The following is a 19,971-nucleotide window of genomic DNA, read 5'->3' on the forward strand; positions in this document are numbered from 1 at the left end:
TAGCAACGGTCCTACGACACTCCCCTGCGGCACAACTGAAATCACTCTTACTTCGGAAGACTTCTCTCCATTGAGAATGACATGCTGCGTTCTGAAATCTAGGAACTCTTCAATCCAATCACACAATTGGAATGATAGTCCGTGCGCTCTTACTTTGTTCATTAAACGACTGTGGGGAACTGTATCGAACGCCTTGCGGAAGTCAAGAAACACGGCATCTACCTGGGAACCCGTGTCTATGGCCGTCTGAGTCTCGTGGACGAAGGTATGTATCTTGATGTATGTACCTTCGATTTTTAAAAAAATGGAGAGGAAGTGGATCGAATCAGTTATGCTCTTGTTGTGTAACTGTATGAGTGCAAGGAGGATTTGTCAGTGGGTGCCGGCGTGGAGCGCCTGGAGCGGTACGCACTTGGTGTTCCAGTAGATCTTGGTGGTGACGATGTAGGAGGAGCGCTTCCAGCCGTGCCGCTGGAGGATGCGCCCTAGCTCCAGCTCGGCGCGCGGCCCGCTGTAAGCCTCGGAGAGGTCGAACACGTTGATGCCCGAGTCGTAGGCGAGCAGCACGATCTGCTCGGCCGCCTCCTCCGTCACGCCGGAGCTGAACGTCACCCAGGTGCCTGTCCACAGAGAGAGAGGGAGAAAGGCGTGAGCATTCGTAGCAAAAGCCGCGATCACACGTATCAGGCGAAAAATGTTCCACTTTGCGCTGTGACAGCTGCGTCGGTAATCAGTATGTCCAAAAATGTAAGTCTGGCTCGCCCCTGCGTGCAGCTATAACTGTACAACCCGCCCATACAGCCCCTTGGGTCTTCTGTAGTGTGGCAGTCCTCTATCCACCATCTCTGAAGAAGGTTACCGTCAGAACTGCACACATTCGGTTCGAAGATCAGGGTGTAAAAAGAGGGCATCACACCAAAAGACTTCTTGAGGGAACCCGGTGAACCATCTGGGAATGGCGAGCCGAAATGGCTGAGATTGGCCAGAATGTTCATTCCAGAATGTTCGAAAATGTCGGCATTCCAAAGCGCTTCGGACTAATCTACGGTCCTTGAGAATTTTGAGATTCTTCCAGAAGGTTTGAAGATGTCCCAGAGTGTTCTAGAATTTCCCAGAATTTTCGAGAATGTTGCGTTATCCTGTTGTGATAGAGAATTATACCAGTTCAAAAGAATATATATATATATATATATATATATATATATATATATATATATATATATAAATCAGGTGCGGCAATAAAGTAACGAGACTAATTTTCTTTCCAAGATGCGGCAACCATGCATGCTTGCGTAGGCACATCATCTTTTCTCTTGGTGTATAAGCTGCTTCTAGTCCAAGCGGCACATCGATGCAACTGCTCAGTCGTGAGTTGTGCTGTAATAAAGTTTGAGTGTCTCGTCACGGAAATGTGGCAGTTGGACCTGTTAGAGCAAATCGAAATCAATTCGAAATTGTTGAGCCGTGTTATCACTGGTGGTGAAAGTTAGTTCTTTCAGTACGATTCAGACACAAAACGCCTGAGTTCGGCGCTCAAAGGGAACACCCAGACCAAAAAACGCATGGCAAAGTCAAAAGTGAAATGCATTCTTGTGTGCTTCTTTGATTCCAAGGAAATTGTTCATAAAGAGTGGGTGATTCTGGACAAACCGTTAACCAATATTACTACAAAGAAATTTTAGAAAGATTCTCCGTGTCCATGCGACATTGCTGATGATTGCATTCTACATCACGATAATGCGCCATCCCAGACTGCTCTGCCAGTACAGAAATTTTTAACCTGAAAACAAATTCCAGTACTACCACAGCCACCTTGTTCGCCAGATATCGCTCTGTGCGACTTTTTTCTATTTCCAGGAGTCAAAACGGCGGTCAAGGGACACAATTTTCAAACAACATGAGATGTCCAAAAAGCTGTGACGAGGGTCATGAAGGCTACTACAGAAGATGAGTTCCAGAAATGTTACCATCAATGGCAGAAGCGCTGGAAAAAAGTGAGTGCAATCAGAAGGGAACTACTTTGAAGGAGACAACACTTAACTTGCCTAAGCGGTAACCAACATTTTTTTTCACACCTATCCCATTACTTTATTTTTGCATCTCATATATATAGGCAACTTTGGCTATCAATTCTTCGTTCTGAAGTGAATCTTCGTCCCACAAGAGAAATTTTCAGTTTTGGATATGGATTACTGACGCAGCCATATTAGGTGAGTAAGGCGGGTGTGGCAACAATTCATCATAGTTCGTGTAATTTCACCAGCCCATATATATATATATATATATATATATATATATATATATATATATATATATATATAGAGCAAATCGAAATCAATTCGGAATTGTTGAGCCGTGTTATCTCTGGTGGTGAAAGTTAGTTCTTTCAGTACGATTCAGACACAAAACGCCTAAGTTCGGCGCTCAAAGGGATCACCCAGACCAAAAAACGCATGCCTTGATCCCATCTCAAAAATGAGTTTCCTCCATATATATATATATATATATATATATATATATATATATATATATATGGGCTGGTGAAACGGGTATGACAGTATACTATGGGAAATTGATTAGAGCAGATCAGAGAAAACTGAAAGTTACAGAAAGTGAAATAAATTGAAGTGAAAGTGAATTACTTAAACGGCTGAGAAGTATGTTAACTGGAATTTTAATGTATTAAGTAGGGGAAAGCGTTGCACCTGGAGTATAGTGTACCTAAGAACACATGATGTTCCCAGGTGGCTGTTTGAGTCTATGCACTATTTTTAGAATCACGTGAAGGAATACATACTACAAACCGCCATATGTAGTTTGCGGCATTACCTGTAGCTTTTGATGTAGTGAGACAGGAGGTTGTCTTTTGTGGAGCGTTTGTAAATATTACGAACTGTACATACAGAGGTGGTTTGAAAAGTTCTCAGAACGGAATACAAAAAAAGTACTTACAGCACTGAAACTTTTTTTATGTTTTCAATGTAGTATCCTTGTAGATTAATGCAGTCGGTCCAACGATGTTCCAATGCCTTGAACCCATCTCAAAAATGAGTTTCCTCCATGTCTGCAAAATGGTTGTCAACTCTGGCTATCTATTCTTCGTTTGAAGTGAATCTTCGTCCACCAAGAAAAATTTTTAGTTTCGGAAAGAGATGGAAGTCTGAAGGAGCCATATTAGGTGAATAAGTTGGGTGTTGCAACAATTCGTATCTTAGTTCGCGTAATTTTGCCATGGCGACGGCACATGTGTGAGAGCGCGCATTGTCTTGATGTTCAGCCAAGTTTCATCTGTGGTCACAAACCGGCGCAAAACATCTCGTTCGTTTCTCCTATCCGGCCGTTGTGGCCGAGCGGTTCTAGGTGCTTCAGTCTGGAACCGCGCGACTGCCACTGTCGCAGGTTCGAATCCTGCCTCGGGCATGCATGTGTGTGATGTCCTTAGCTTAGTTAGGTTTAAGTAGTTCTAAGTTCTAGGGGACTGATGACCTCAGATGTTAAGTCCCATAGTGCTCAGAGCCATTTAAGCCTTTTTTTCTCGTAAAACGGGCCAAACATTGTTCCGATATGTCCACTCTCATGCGTGTTTGATCCAGCGTGAAGAGTCGCGGCACCCATCATGCAGATATTTTTTTCATTTGTAATTCTTCAGTTAAAGTGTGACATATCCTTTCATATGACATCTAGCAAGCGTGAACAATTTCAAGCAAGTTCAATCGGCGATCCTCCATGACTTTCTGTACTTTTGGAATGATTTCTGGACTAATTACACATCTTCCTGATGCAATAATTTACCAACAGCCGTATGTATTGTAGAAATTTATTTTATTTTATGAACTTCTATGTGCTACCAGTTTCGGCATTATATTGATGCCATCTTCAGCCCCCTATACAATGAGTAGAAGAAATGCACTGTTATAAAAATTATAAAAAATATAGAACATACGTTAACAATTGACAGGTGTCACGTTAACTATGTAAGTGGCCCAAAGAGATATATTGTATATCATTAAAACTATATGTAACATTAGGGCACATATGCTTCTGCTTCTGTCATGCTGTTGTTAATAGTTATTTACACCAACTGCGACATATTCGCGTGTACAAAGAGTGATCCAATTCCGTAAAAATCCTTTTTTATTCCAGTCTCTGATCACAAATGAATTCTTTAGATGATGACCGGTTTCATTCTGTAATGACCATCTTCAGATCTTTTTTACACTATGTCTTAAAGTGGTACGGCAATAATGACATCGTCAAAATTATATTTATATGTTTTGACGATGCCATTATGGCCGTATCACTTTAGGACATGGTGTAAAAAAGATCTGAAGATGGTCATTACAGACTGAAACCGGTCATCATATAAAGAATTCATTTGCGATCAGAGACTGGAATTAAAAATTATTTTAATAGTTGTTTATATTAGTTAATTTTTGTTAAAAGAAATTCTTCCACGTTCCAATGTACATACGAATGTATGCAGTACATCTGATGTGTTCCATGGCCTACTACAACTGTGTTTTACGGTTTTATGAATAGTAGCGTACACATATGTTTATATATCATGCTTTACTCGAGTAAAACACGGAAAGCTATTGACATGGCATATGCAAAAGCATATGTGCCCTAATGTTACATATAGTTTTAATGATATACAATATATATCTTTCAGCCACTTACATAGTTAACATGATATCTGTCAATTGTTAACGTATGTTCTATATTTTTTATAATTTTTATAATAGTGAATTTCTTTTACTCATTGTCCAGGGGCCTAAAGATGGCATCAATATATGCCGAAACTGGTAGCACATAGGAGTTCATAAAGTAAAATAAACTTCTACAAATCATACGGCTGTGACTAAATTAATGCATCAAGAAGTTGATGCCAGCCGTCGTCCCATGATCCATAATGGATCAACGAAGATTAAAATGACGCAGCTTGGCCGACCGCTGCGCGGATCATCGTCTAAGCTCTCCCGACCAAATTTACATTCATTTGTCCACTTGGCAACAGTTGAATATGAACGAACAGAGTCCTCCAGTGTATTCTGGAAATCGGCACGAATGTCCTTCGCTTTCACACCTTTCTTTGCAAAGTATTTAATCACTGCTCGAATCTCGATTTTTTTCCATCTTCGTAAATCACCACGCGGGAACAACAACAGAGCCACGGCACCGCCACAGCTCTCGGCCGAGAACACTGACGTGGCACGTGTTTACGGGCAACAGTCCAATGAATATCACGTGAGGAACTCTTTGCGCTAGCGCTGACCTCTAGTGGTGATTCCGAGAACTTTTCGAACCACCCTCGTATTAGGTGCTGCATTACACTGACGTGCTAAAAGTCATTGTTTAGCGATAGGCATTTATACATTCACCTAAAAAAGGTTTCTGACACGATCAGGGCCGTATGACGAGTAATGGACTTTGATAGCAACATGGAGTTGGAGCTAGATGCACGGGACATTCCCTTTCGGAAATCGTTAGGGAATTAAATATTCTGAGATCCACAGTGTGAAGAGTGTGCCGAGAATACCAAATTTTAGGCACAGACAATGCAGTGGCTGAAGGGCTTCACTTAACGAACGAGAGCAGCGGCTTTCGCACAGAGTTGTTGGTGCTAACAGACAAGCAACACTGTGTGAAATAACCGCAGAAACCAATGTGGGACAGTGCGGCGAAATTTGGCTTCAGATGGCTATGGCAGTAGACAACCGAAGCAAGTGCCTTTTCTATAGTTCAATTCTTTTATCTTGGCAGTTCGCGCATGCCCGCCCAGACGCGGGAAATTGCTGCGTTGCCAGTTGCAAATCACACACGCGCCAAGAGAAGCAGGGCCATAGTATAGCATAGTTCGCAAACTTAACGTTTAGGGGGGAGCGCGCAGTTTAAGAAATAAAGCTATCATGGCCGCATCAACCCTTTCGCTGCTACAGAGACGTGCTCCCCGCATTTTGTCATCACTGCACTGCACGCCTGTGCAGACACACGGTGTTCCGACTACTTTGACACATTTTATCATTCGATTTCACAAAAACTGTTTGGCCCAAAAATTTGATTTTTACACATCTCCTTGACTGATACCTTCCCCCCGTAAATGAATTAGTTTTGTTTCGATGTTCAACGCAGTTATCGTGCAGCATTAAATGTAGTAAACCATCGCACGATATTTTGAAGTGTTTGCAGAGGTAAAAGTCCATACCGCATACTTTCTGTATGGTCGATTTTAGCTCCCACTAGAAATTTCAAAAAATTACTTTCAAACGAATAAAATTCATGAAGTAAGGCACTTCGATATTGTTTTTAAATAAAGAAAATATTTAGCACCAAAAGAGGTTTGAACTCGGAACCTTTCGTTCAGCAGCAAAACGCATTACCCATTACAGTAACGCAGCTCGTCATTCAATATACCTCGTGGAGGACTCTAAAATATAATTCAATATACAGACAAACACTGTTGGTATGATTATGAATTACTCACGTTTCGTCGAAGTACAGTAGGAAAGAAACAATTACCGCTGATCTTTAGTGCGAAAAAGCGGTTAGTGAGAATAATACAAACACCTTCCCTTGCTATCGCCTGAATTAGGAGGCTTATTGCTTGTTTGGTTTAATTAATTAATAGAATATGAATCAGTTGGTATAGAGAATGCTTTTTCCAAACTTTCTATAAAAGAAAGTCTGCTATCAAGACATTGCTTTTGTTCCATCACTTTATTTATGACTGAACGTTTCTAAAATTGAAGACACTCGTCTGTGCTCCGCACTGCAGCCGAGCTCTGCCAACGTCGCTCTCTGTTCATTGGCTCACTGTGTTTTGTGACGTCAGATGCGCAGAACGAACCTAAACTCGGCCGTCGTCGTAAATGACGCGCACTTGCGGTGCAGATCTGACAAACCTATGGACTCAAGTTGTCACCATAGTACTGTGCAAGCTGGTGATGGCTCCATGAGGTTGTGGGCTGTATTTACCTGGAATGGACTGGGTGCTATGGCCGAACTGTACTGATCATTCGTGCTGTTCATGTTCCCAAATGGCCACGGAATTTTTATGGACGACAGTGCACCACGTCTTCAGGCCACAATCATTTGCGAGTGGTTTGATGAACATTCTGGACAATGTGAACAAATGATTTGGCCACCCAGTTAGCCCGACATGAATTCCATAGATCATTTATAGGACATAATCGAAATGTCAGCTCGTGCACAAAATCCTGCGCCGGCAACAGGTCGCAATTACGGACAGCTATAGAGGCAGCATAGCACAGTATTTCTGCAGGGGACTTCCGACGACTTGTTGAGTCCATGCAACGCCGCTATGCCAGCCAAGAGGAGGTCTGACACGATATTAGGAGGTATCCCATGATTTTTGGCACCTCATTATACACTCATGCTCATAAATTATAATCGTGCTACATGGTGAAACAACGCTAGGGTGGACGGTTTGCAGGTTTCAGTCACCTCGGGGTATGACCGTTCCACGGTGGTGCTGCCAGCAGTCCACAATGCATATGTGTGTTGGTCCATGTCACAGTACGGTGCAGCGAGTAAGTGCGCAGACGTTTTCAGGCGTGCTAATGGTGATTGTGCGTTGGAAAACACATACTGATGACGTTATGAGGGGTTGAATACTAGGGTGACTGGAGGCTGGTCAAACACAGCAGGTCATACCACGGGCCCTCCGTGTGCCACTTAGTGCTATCTCAAGATTATGGCAACGATTCCAGCAGACAGGATACGTGTCCAGGCGCTACAGTTCAGGACGTCCACAGTGTACAAAACCGCAAGAAGACCGATATCTCACCATCAGTGCCCGCAGACGGCCACGGAGTACTGCAGGTAGCCTCGCTCGGGACCTTACCGCATCCACTGGAACAGTTGTCTCCAGACACACAGTCTACAGACGAGTGAACAGACACGGTTTATTTGCCTGGAGACCTGCAATGTGCATTCCACTGACCCCTGGTCACAGGGGAGCCCGTACAGCCTGGTGTCAAGAACACAGTACATGGTCACTGGACCATTGGTTGCAGGTTATTTTAACAGACGAGTCCAGGTATAGTCTGAACAGGGATTCTCGCCGGGTTTTCACCTAGCGTGAACCAGGGACCAGATACTGACCCCTTAATGTCCTTGAAAGGGACCTCTTTGAGGCCATGGTGTGGGGTGGGATTATGATTTGTGCATGTACTCCCGTGCATGTCTTTCACAGAGGACCTGTAACAGCATGTCCAACTTTTCAGGGGTGCAGTGGGTCCCACCTTCCTCCTGATGGATGATAACGCACGGCCCCACCGAGCTGCCATCGTGGAGGAGTACCTTCAAACAGAAGATATCAGGCGAATGGAGTGGCCTGCCTGTTCTCCAGACCTAAACCCCATCGAGCACGTCTGGGATGTTCTCGGTCAATGTATCTCTGCACATCTTCAAACCCCTACGACACTTCAGGAGCTCCGACAGGCACTGGTGCAAGAGTGGTAGGCTATACCCCAGCAGTTGCTCGACCACCCGATTCAGAGTATGACAACTCGTTATACGGCCTGTGTACGTGTGCATGGTGATCATATCCCATGTAGATGTCGCAGTACATGCGCAGGAAACAGTGGCGTTTTGTAGCACATGTGCTTCGGGACGGTTTTCTCAACTTATCACCAATACCATGGACTTACAGATCTGTGTCATGTGTGTTCCCTATGTGTGTATGCTATTAGCATTTTCCAATTTTAAATTTTCATCAATATGGACACCTAAGAATTCCAAAGTTTCCATCCTATGTACTATTTCATCACCATGTGTTACACTTATCCTTGGTGCAGTACCCCTAGAAGTGCAGAGCTGAATATGATGTGTCTTTGTGAAACTTAAGGTGAGACCATATGCAGAAAACCAGCCAATAATACTTTTGAGAACTTTGTTCACTATTTCTTACATTTCTTTATGTATGCTTGGAGTGATTACAATACTGGTGTCATCTGCGAAAATAACTAATTCTGCTTGTCGTTCATTAGACGGGAGATCATTTACATATATGAGAAACAGTAGTGGATCTAAGACTGAGCCTTGGGGAACCCCATATGTGATTTATCCCTGGTCAGAATTATGTCACTGGATTCTGTTGGTAGGTTGCTGTAGTCTAACGTAATGTTTGTCTTGTATGATAATAATAATAATAATAATAATAATAATAATAATGTTGATGAGACAAAGGAGACTGTGTTGTGGCTCCATCAACAAAGTCAAACATTCTACGAAATAGTCTCCTGTTGGGAGATACATGCTCCTCGCCAGGGTGACTATGTTAAGAAATAAGCACATAGACCAGAAGAATGAGGATGTAGAATGTTACTAACATGTGTTTCATTTAAAAAGCTCTAAGAATTTTAAATTTTGACATAAAAAGTTCTGAGACATTACTTTCCGCACACCCTCATATAAAGAAGAAATATTGTCCCCAAAAATGAAGAAAACTTCATTACTTATTTGGTTCAAAATTTACTTGATCCTCTAATAAATATTCGGACGCACATGGACCATATGTTTTTCAGATGCACAGTCACGCACAGTCGACATGCGTTTAGAAAACATCGTTCCTATAAAACATAACTAGTTCTTTATTCCAGATCGCCGGCCGGTGTGTCCGAGCGGTTCTAGGCGCTACTGTCTGGAACCGCGCTGTTGCTAAGGTCGCAGGTTCTAATCCTGCCTCGGGCATGGGTATGTGTGATGTCCTTAGATTAGTTAGGTTTAAGTAGTTCTAAGTTCTAGGGGACTGATGATCTCAGAAGTTAAGTCCCATAGTGCTGAGAGCCATTTTGAGTTTACAGGCTTTCTGTTAAAACCGACTGCCAGGTAGAAAAATGATGATCTCTGCTGCGAAAATAAGCGTTTTCGTTTTCTCTTTTGCCATCAGTTTCAACTGGGACAGCAGACTATTCAAACCATTAGATAAATTGTCTTTCTCATGTTTCCGCTTTTATATATACATTGTATGTATTATCATGTGTTTTTTTTCTTTCTCTCTCGCAGTTGGTTTGAACAGAAAACTTGTATATTAGGAAGGTTCTACTTTCAATTTGTGGGATTATGATTAGACTACTGTTACACTACCTAAATCGTCAATAACTCTCGAATGCTACCTGATCGAAGATTGAAACTTCAGAAATAAATGTCACCGAAGTATTTGTTATTCTAGTAGCGAGAGCGGTCTTTGTCAAACCCCCTACACTAATGATTCCATCCCATTTACCCTGCTCAAGCCTGCAGTAACGATAGGGAATGCTCATTCAAACAATTTCGAACTGATTGGTGATCAGAGTACTTTTACCATGGTCAGCAGCATAGGCATTTCACTAACTCTCACCATATAATATGCCAAAAAATAAAACTGAATACTCCATACTGTTAACACATAGCGTGTATGTATTATGCATACACAACATTATACGAGGGCTATTCAGAAAATAGCGAATGTTTCCGTCTGACGCCGCTAGGCGCGCTCCGATCGCGTATTTTCTGCTAAGTGCGTGCTCTGCAGGTCAGTTCGGCATCCATCTGTGAGAGCGGGAACGTCTCTGCGCGTCTGGTTTTTTCGATATTCGAATCTGAAATGTGCGCTGCAATCGAAAATCCTGCCAATTGTGAGGTGCGGTCTGTGATACGGTTTTTGTTGGCAAAAAACCAAAAACCTATAGAAATCCATCGTGAAGGGAGCGAAGTGTACGGAAACAACGCAATGAGCAGACGTCGTCGAACTGTTCATGCAGATGGTTGTTGTCTTGCAAACGTCGCCATCTCTTGACTCAGGAATCGAGACGTGGCTGCACGATCCGTTACAGCCGTGCGGATAAGATGCCTGTCATCTCGACTGTTAGTGATACGAGGCCGTTGGGATCCAGCACGGCGTTCCATATTACCCTCCTGAACCCACCGATTCCATATTCTGCTAACAGTCATTGGATCTCGACCAACGCGAGCAGCAGTGTAGCGATACGATGAACCGCAATCGCGATAAGCTCCAGTCCGACCTTTATCAAAGTCGGAAACGTGATGGTACGCATTTCTCCTCCTTACACGAGGCATCACAACAACGTTTCACCAGGCAACGCCGGCCAACTGCTGTTTGTGTATGAGAAATCGGTTGGAAACTTCCCTCATGTCAGCACGTTGTAGGTGTCGCCACCGGTGCCAACCTTGTGTGAATGCTCTGAAAAGCTAATCATTTGCATATCACAGCACCTTCTCTCTGTCGGTTAAATTTCGCGTCTGTAGCACGTCATCTTCGTGTAGTAGCAATTTTAATCGCGAGTAGTGTATATTGTATATAGAACGATATAGAGGGTGTCGGGTATATAGATGCAGATATTATTATCATTGATACCTTAATATGTACTTACTGTATTTGCTTTTTTCTCTGTGTTTGTGTTCCTGCAAACGCATCACATAATTTGCTATCCGATGTTTATGTATGCTCATACCTGCGCCTCCGAATGTAGTCTTTCGGTTTTGTGTCCAAGTCTCCACATTTCAAAACCCGTCCTGCTGCCCTGGAGAAAACACACCCATGCCCGAGGCAGGATTCGAACCTGCGACCTTAGCGGTCGCGCTGTTCCAGACTGTAGCGCCTAGAACCGCTCGGCCACCCCGGACGGCTCACAAATATCGCCCGACATCAGAGCAGGCGTCAGTTTACATTGTCAGTATCCCACACTCGTTAAACTTTATCCGAAATTATTGTCTCAGTAAAAGCTACATAGCAACAGACGTCATAAAACACGAAAAAATTCGCTACGAGTCCATAGTTCTCAAAGCAATACCAATTCTTAATGAACGGGAGCTGCGACTACCACAGCAAAACTGGAAAATCGTATGGGAAAATTTGGCTATGAAAATAATACCAAAAGGCGCCAGATCGACTTGGTACAAAATGATAAACCAAACAAGAGCAACCAGCTCCAAGCTTTACTCCATCCACTTAAACATCGTCAGCCGCATGTGGAAATTGTAATTCGGAGGACACAATCGAACATCGTTTTGAGTGCTCGAAATTGGTCGACACATGGCACACAGCAAGGGACATTAATCGACTGATCAATAGAACGGACATACGCAATATACAGATTTCTAATGCCATAATACCCGAATAGAAACTGTTTGCCAAAGAGAAGCGACACGCAGCAATGTGGATCATGGCACACACAATTCATATAATTTTTGATTTAAATTAACGGACATACGTAGGGGATGAATACGATAAAGTGACTCGCCATCCTAAATACGGGGTTAATGTACTGTGAATTCTGCAAAAGCGTCATCTGATACATGACTCAATGGACACTTTTCTGGAGATTTCTGTACAACAGGCTGAAATGTGAAACTGTTGCAATTTATATGATTATTTTTTAGACGAGTTTCTTTTCTGTTACTATGTGAAACTGTTAAATGCTAAATAAATGTGTATTTAAGAAAATAGAATAATAGCCTCATGTGCAAAAGGCTGTGGGTTCGAATCACACCAAATGCAGTCTTTCCTTTGCTGTTAAATCTTTATCGAATTTACATTGACCATTATTTTTATTCAATTAAAATGTGATTTCTTTATTTCTGTGCCTTTGTCACCTTATTTTAAACATTATATTAGATGCCGCTTTTCTACAATTCACAGTAGCCTGTATTTAGTATGACGAGTTTTTTCTCCTGTTCATCCCCTATTATGAACTTTCTTCATTTGTTTAACTTTTTCGTTGTATCATTCTTCTTCCAATCGGAATATTTCTAAATGTACTATAATATTCAATTATTTGAAAATTCAGATCTATCAGAAAGAAAAGGAAGAGCGAATAATCTATCTATACTAACTGTACAGAGGTGTGAAAATGGTATTTTTTATTGCCAAATGTGCGCTTCTTTAGTACAGTAATTGTCATACACACATGTAAATCATAAACTATATACCTACTGTACTATGAACAAGATAATAACCATAAAGATTTAAATGAAAGAAGCGTTTATAATGAAATTAATAGAAAATGAGAAATAGATATACTTAATGCCATAATAGGGACAAAAATGGGGCGATAAAACAAAAGAAATTAAATCGAAATTAATACATAACATTAATTAAAAACACAAGAAAAAAGACTGCACCTGGAAAAAGAATGATATGAAAAAAATGAGAGCAAATCACTAAGTAAAATAATGTGACAAAGGAATGGAAATAAAAAAATACATTTCCATCAATCAATTGAATAGAAATGATGATCAAAGTCATTTCAATACAGATCTCAGAATAAAATAAACTTTCTGCACCTGACGAAATTCCTACCAAACACTTTCTGCATGGGAAGCTACTATTCTATTCATTATGCCACGGAATCAGACTATTTCATGAAACCTTTTTAACGATATTGTCACAAACAATCCGAAAATATTTTTCGTCAGTTACCAGGGTGAATGGCTGCAGTCTGTGATGCCTAGGATCTTAACCAACATAACCATTCAGATAGCTTCCGAAACTCGTTCCCACCGCTTGGGACATCTCCTTGTGAGAGAAGAAGTTAATAATTGAACAACGACATGAAATCAGACAAGAGGAGTGAGAGAATCAGCAAGCAGATGTAGAGAGCCCGCTTAACAAACTAATGTACAAAATGGACTAAGTGGAGCTGCAATGAGTAAAGTTCGTAAAACACAATGATCGCAAGTGCATGAACGAAACAATAGTGTGCGACAAGTGCAAAGCAGTAAAAGTACAGATTACAGTTTGACAGGTGAATCGTTCCTCTGTGGTCCTACTAAAGACAAACACAAACACATGTTGTCACTTGCAATAATTCAGTAGAGAAACAACAAATGTATGCCATGGGTGGAAAAACTCGATTAACAGCATTGAATGTGCGTCCACCACAATTATTACATTACATTTCTGGACAAAATTGAATAGGTATGTTACTATATTTTATAAGTAAAGCAAAGCATTGAAAGTAGAAAGGAGGAAGGAGTATATAGAGGGTCTACAAGGATGTACTTGAGGGCAATATCATGGAAATGAAAGAGGACGTAGATGTAGATGGGATGGGAGATATCACACTGTGTGAAGAATTTGACAGAGTACTGAAAAACCTAAGTACAAACAAGGCCCCGGGAGTAGACAACATCCTATTAGAACTACTGATAGCCAGCTACGACAAAACTCTACATTTACTAAGCAAGATGTATCAGACAGGCGAAATAGCCTCAGACTTCAAGAAGAATATAATAATTCCAATCACAAAGAAAGCAGGTGTTGACAGCTGTGAAAATAACTGAACTATCAGTTTAATAAGTCACGGCTGCAAAAACTAACATAGAATAATGGAAAAACTGGTAGAAGTCCACCCTAGAGAAGATCAGTTTAGATTCCAGAGAAATGTAAGAAAGCGCGAGGGAATACTGACCCTAAGACCACTGATAGAACCTACGTTAAGGAAAGCTACGTTTATAGCATTTGTAGACTTAGTGAACGCTTTTCACAATGTTGACTGGAATACTCTCTTTCAAATTCTAAAGTTGGCAGGTGTAAAATACAGGGAGCGAAAGGCTATTTACTATTTGTACAGAAAGCAGATGGCAGATATAGGAGTCGAGGGGCATGAAAGAGAAGCAGTGGTTGGGAAGGCAGTGAGACAGGGTTGTAGCCTCTCCCCGATCTTATTCAATCTGTATACTGAGCAAGCGGTAAAGAAAACAAAGAACAGTTTCGCGTAGAAATTAAAGTTCACGGAGAAGAAATAAAAACTATGAGGTTGGCTGATAACATTGCATTTTTTTCAGAGACAGCAAAGGACTTGCAACAGCAGTTGAACGGTATGGACAGTGTCCTCAAAGGAGGATATAAGATGAACATTAAAAAAGCAAAACATTCCAATGTAGTCGAATTAAATCAGATGGTGCTGAGGGAATTAGAGTAGGAAATGACACGCTTAAAGTAGTAAATGAGTTTCGCTATTTGGGGAGCAAAATAACTGATAATGGTTGAAGCAGAGAGGATATAAAATGTAGGCTGGCAATGACAAGAAATATTCTTTAAAGGTATTTGTATGGAGTGTAGCCATGTATGGAAGTGAAACATGGACGATAAACAGTTTAGACAAAAAAGAATAGAAATTTTCGAAATGTCGTGCTACAGAAGAATGCTGAAGTTTAGATGGGTAGATCACATAACTAATGAGGAAGTATTGAATAGAATTGGGGAGAAGAGGTGTTTGTGGCACAACTTGACTAGAAGAAGGGATCGGTTGGTAGGACATGTTCTGAGGCATCAAGGTATCACCAATTTAGTATTGGAGGGCAGCGTGGAGGGTAAAAATCGTAGAGGGAGACCAAGAGATGAATACACTAAGCAGATTCAGAAGGATGTAGGTTGCAGTAGGTACTGGGAGATGAAGAAGCTTGCACGGGACAGAGTAGCATGGAGAGCTGCATCAGACCAGTCTCTCGACCGAAGGGCACAACGGCAACAAGTGAAATACCAACATTTTTGCAACCTTTTGTGTTCCCAGAAAAGAAAAGAAAATAACGGCCAAGAAAAGCGGGTGTTTCTTCAGAAAGTATATGAAGTAATGCGAGGTGGGCCGTGTGAGAAGCAACAGGTCCTACGGAAGGCACGAAGAACGTCATCGTTCCCATGCCGTTCTCGTTCGGTCGTCCTCAATCTTTATAGTCTGTTCAGTACGGAGCTTTAGTTCCTTTTGGTCACTGCGTTCTCCCGTTCTGGATCAGTTTCCATTCTACAGCTGATGGTTGTCCATATTCTGAGTTGCGAACATACAGGGTAGCCCATTGATAGTGACCGGACCAAATATCTCATGAAATAAGCGTCAAACGAAAAAACTACAAAGAACGAAACTCGTCTAGCTTGAAGGGTGAATCCAGATGGCGCTAAGGTTGGCCCACTAGATGGCGCTGTCATAGGTCAAACGGATATCAACTGCGTTTTCTTAAATAGGAACCCCCATTTTTTATTTCATATTCGTGTACTACGTAAAGAAATACGAATGTTTTGGTTGGACCACTTTTTTCGCTTTGTGATAGATGGCGCTGTAATAGTGACAAACGTATAAGTACGTGGTATCACGTAACATTCCGCCAGTGCGGACGGTATTTGCTTCGTGATAGATTATCCGTGTTAAAATGGACCGTTTACCAACTGCGGAAAAGTTCGATATCGTGTTGATCTATGGCTATTCTGATCAAAATGCCCAACGGGCGTGTGCTATGTATGCTGTTCGCTATCCTGGAACACATCATCCAAGTGTCCGGACCGTTCGCCGGATAGTTAGGTTATTTTAGGAAACAGGAAGTGTTCAGCCACGTGTGAAACGTCAACCACGACCTGCAACAAATGATGATGCCCAAGTAGGTGTTTTAGCTGCTGTCGCGGCTAATCCGCACATCAGTAGCAGACAAATTGCGCGAGAATGGAGAATCTGAAAAACGTCCATGTTGAGAATGCTTCATCAACATCGATTGAACCCGTACTATATTTCTATGCACCAGGAATTGCATGGCGACGACTTTGAACGTAGTGTACAGTTCTGCCACTGGGCACAAGAGAAATTACGGGACGATGACAGATTTTTTGCACGCGTTCTATTTAGCGACGAAGCGTCATTCACCAACAGCGGTAACGTAAACTGGCATAATATGCACTATTGGGCAACGAAAAATCCACGATGGCTGCGACAAGTGGAACATCAGCAACCTTGGCGGGTTAATGTATGGTGCGGCATTATGGGAGAAAGGATAATTGGCCCCCATTTTATCGATGGCAATCTAAATGGTACAGTGTATGCTGATTTCCCACGTAATGTTCTACCGATGTTACTACAAGATGTTTCACTGCATGATGGCAATGTACTTCCAACATGATGGATGTGCGGCACATAGCTCGCGTGCGGTTGAAGCGGTACTGAATAGCATATTTCATGACAGGTGGATTGGTCGTCGAAGCACCATACCGTGGCCCGCACGTTGATCGGATCTGACGTCCCCGGATTTCTTTCTGTGGGGAAAGGTGAAGGATATTTGCTATCGTGATCCACCGACAACGCATGACAACATGCGTCAGCGCATTGTGAATGCATGTGCGAACATTACGGAAGGCGAACTACTCGCTGTTGAGAGGAATGTCGTTACACGTATTGCCATATGCACTGAGGTTGACGGACATTATTTTGAGCATTTATTGCATTAATGTGGTATTTATAGGTAATCACGCTGTAACAGCATGCGTTTTCAGAAATGATAAGTTCAGAAAAGTACATGTATCACACTGGAACAACCGAAATAAAATGTTCAAACGTACGTACGTTCTGTATTTTAATTTGAAAAACTTAACCTGTTACCAACTGTTCGTCAAAAAACGTGAGCCATAACTTTGTGACTATTACAGAGCCATCTATCACAAAGCGAAAAAAGTGGTCCAAATAAAACAATCATATTTCTTTACGTACTACACAAGTATGTAATGAAAATTGGGGTTCCTGTTTTTAAAAAACACAGTTGATATCCATTTCACCTATCGTGAGATTTTTAGCCCGGTCACTATTAATGGACCACCCTGCATACATTTCATGTATAAAAAAAGGACAGTGAAAGAGTAAAAAGGAATGAGTACCAAAAAGGACCAATCAACGTATTTGCAAAGGTGAACGAGTATGGTCATTTCTAGAAATGTCTGAGAATGTACGTTTGAAGCACGGCGTTATTTGGTAGCAACTGAAGGAGAACCGGAATAGTAGAGGATCGACGCATTTGAGATGTGGTGTTAGAGACGGATGTTGAAAACCAGGTGGACGGACTACATGAAGAATGAGGGACCGAGCACAATCCCGTCTCTAATGACCGCAGGGGGAAGTTCCGAAGAACGGACGCAGAAAGGAGTGTATGGGAAACAGGAGAAGGGCGATGATGGTAGGACATCAGGGATTGACTTGCATTGTACTAGGGGGAGCTGTAGGAGGTGCATTTAAGTTCAAAGACCTCCGATTTTTTTTCTCAGGACTGGAAAGAGATATAAACATGGGCATTGTTTTAAAATGACGCCACGTTCATTGTCAATATGTCCCAGAGATGGCAGCACCGTACGGCAGATGGAATTTTACCGCCAGCGGTGAGAATGATATCTGTTTTAAATACTTAAAATGGCGAGGTTTTCCTTACTTGAACAGCGTGCAATCATTCGTTTTCTGAATTTGCGTGGTGTGAAACCAATTGAAATTCAATGACAGTTGAAGGAGACATGTGGTGATGGAGTTACGGATGTGTCGAAAGTGCGTTCGTGGGTCCGACAGTTTAATGAAGGCAGAACATCATGTGACAACAAACCGAAACAACCTCAGGCTCGCACAAGTTGGTCTGACGGCACCATCGAGAAAGTGCAGAGAATGGATTTGGGGGATCGCCGAATGACTCTTGAACAGATCGCCTCCAGAGTTAGCATTTCTGTGGGTTCTGTGCACACAATCCTGCACGACGACCTGAAAATGCGGAAAGTGTCATCCAGGTGGGCGTCACGAATGCTGGCGGACGACCACACGGCTGCCCGTGTGGCACGTTGCCGAGCAATGTTGACGCGCAGCAACAGCACGAATGGGGCTTTCTTTTCGTCGGTTGTGACAATGGATGAGCCGTGGATGCCATTTTTCAATCCAGAAACAAAGCGCCAGTCAGCTCAATGGAAGCACACAGATTCACCGCCACCAAAAAAATTTCGGGTAACCGCCAGTGCTGAAAAAAAGATGGTGTCCATGTTCTGGGACAGCGAGGGCGTAATCCTTACCCATTGCGTTCCAAAGGGCACTGCGTAACAGGTGCATCCTACGAATATGTTTTGCAGAACAAATTCCTTCCTGCACTGCAACAGAAACGTCCGGGAAGGGCTGCGCGTGTGCTGTTTCACCAAGACGACGCACCCGCACATCGAGCTAACGTTACGCAACAGTTTCTTCCTGATAACAACTCTGAAGTGATTCCTCGTGCTCCCTGCTCACCTGACCTGGCTCCTAGTGACTTTTGGCTTTTTCCAACAATGAAAGACACTCTCTGTGGTCGCACATTCACCAGCCGTGCTGCTATTGCCTCAGCGATTTTCCAGTGGTCAAAACAGACTCCTAAAGAAGCCTTCGCCGCTACCATGGAATAGTGGCGTCAGCGTTGTGAAAAATGTGTACGTCTGCAGGGCGATTACGTCAAGAAGTAACGCCGGTTTCATCGATTTCGGGTGAGTAGTTAATTAGAAAAGAAATCGGAGGCCTTAGAACTTGAATGCACCTTGTAGACGACAAGAATTGTAGAGGAAGACAGAGATTTGGATACATCCGACAAATAATTGATGACGTAGGTTGCAGGTGCTACTCTAAGGTTGGCACAGGAGAGGAATTCGCGGCTGCCTGCATCAAATCAGTCAAAAAACTGATGACGTCGCAAAAGGAATATCACTCCACTTCGGCTGTATGATACACCTTGGTTATTCTGTGAAGCACGATATGTTATTGGGGCCACCCCCATTTTCGTGCACACTTTCCTTTATCAGTTACAGCTGCACATACAGGGTGTTTCAAAAATGACCGATATATTTCAAACGGCAATAAAAACTAAACGAGCAGCGATAGAAATACACCGTTTGTTGCAATATGCTTGGGACAACAGTACATTTTCAGGCGGACAAACTTTCGAAATTAAAGTAGTTACAATTTTCAACAACATATGGCGCTGCAAGTGATGTGAAAGATATAGAAGACAACGCAGTCTGTGGGTGCGCCATTCTGTACGTCGTTTTTCTGCTGTAAGCGTTTGCTGTTCACAACGTGCAAGTGTGCAGTGGACAACATGGTTTATTCCTTAGAACAGAGGATTTTTCTGGTGTTCGAGTTTCACCGCCTAGAACACAGTGTTGTTGCAACAAGACGGAGTTTTCAACGGAGGTTTAAT

General features: G+C 42.3%; 1 protein-coding gene across 1 annotated transcript in view; it reads right to left on the bottom strand.

The window, feature by feature from the left end:
* LOC126295177 (voltage-gated potassium channel subunit beta-2-like) overlaps nucleotides 1-19,971 on the bottom strand; it is a 1,066,574-nt gene that overhangs the window by 50,515 nt on the left and 996,088 nt on the right. Inside the window, exon 7 of the mRNA XM_049987482.1 lies at nucleotides 413-620. Within this exon, the coding sequence (XP_049843439.1) occupies nucleotides 413-620 (208 nt within the window). The remainder of the gene's footprint in view (nucleotides 1-412; nucleotides 621-19,971) is intronic.

Source organism: Schistocerca gregaria, chromosome 11 (assembly GCF_023897955.1).
Source record: "Schistocerca gregaria isolate iqSchGreg1 chromosome 11, iqSchGreg1.2, whole genome shotgun sequence".
NCBI lineage: Eukaryota > Metazoa > Arthropoda > Insecta > Orthoptera > Acrididae > Schistocerca > Schistocerca gregaria.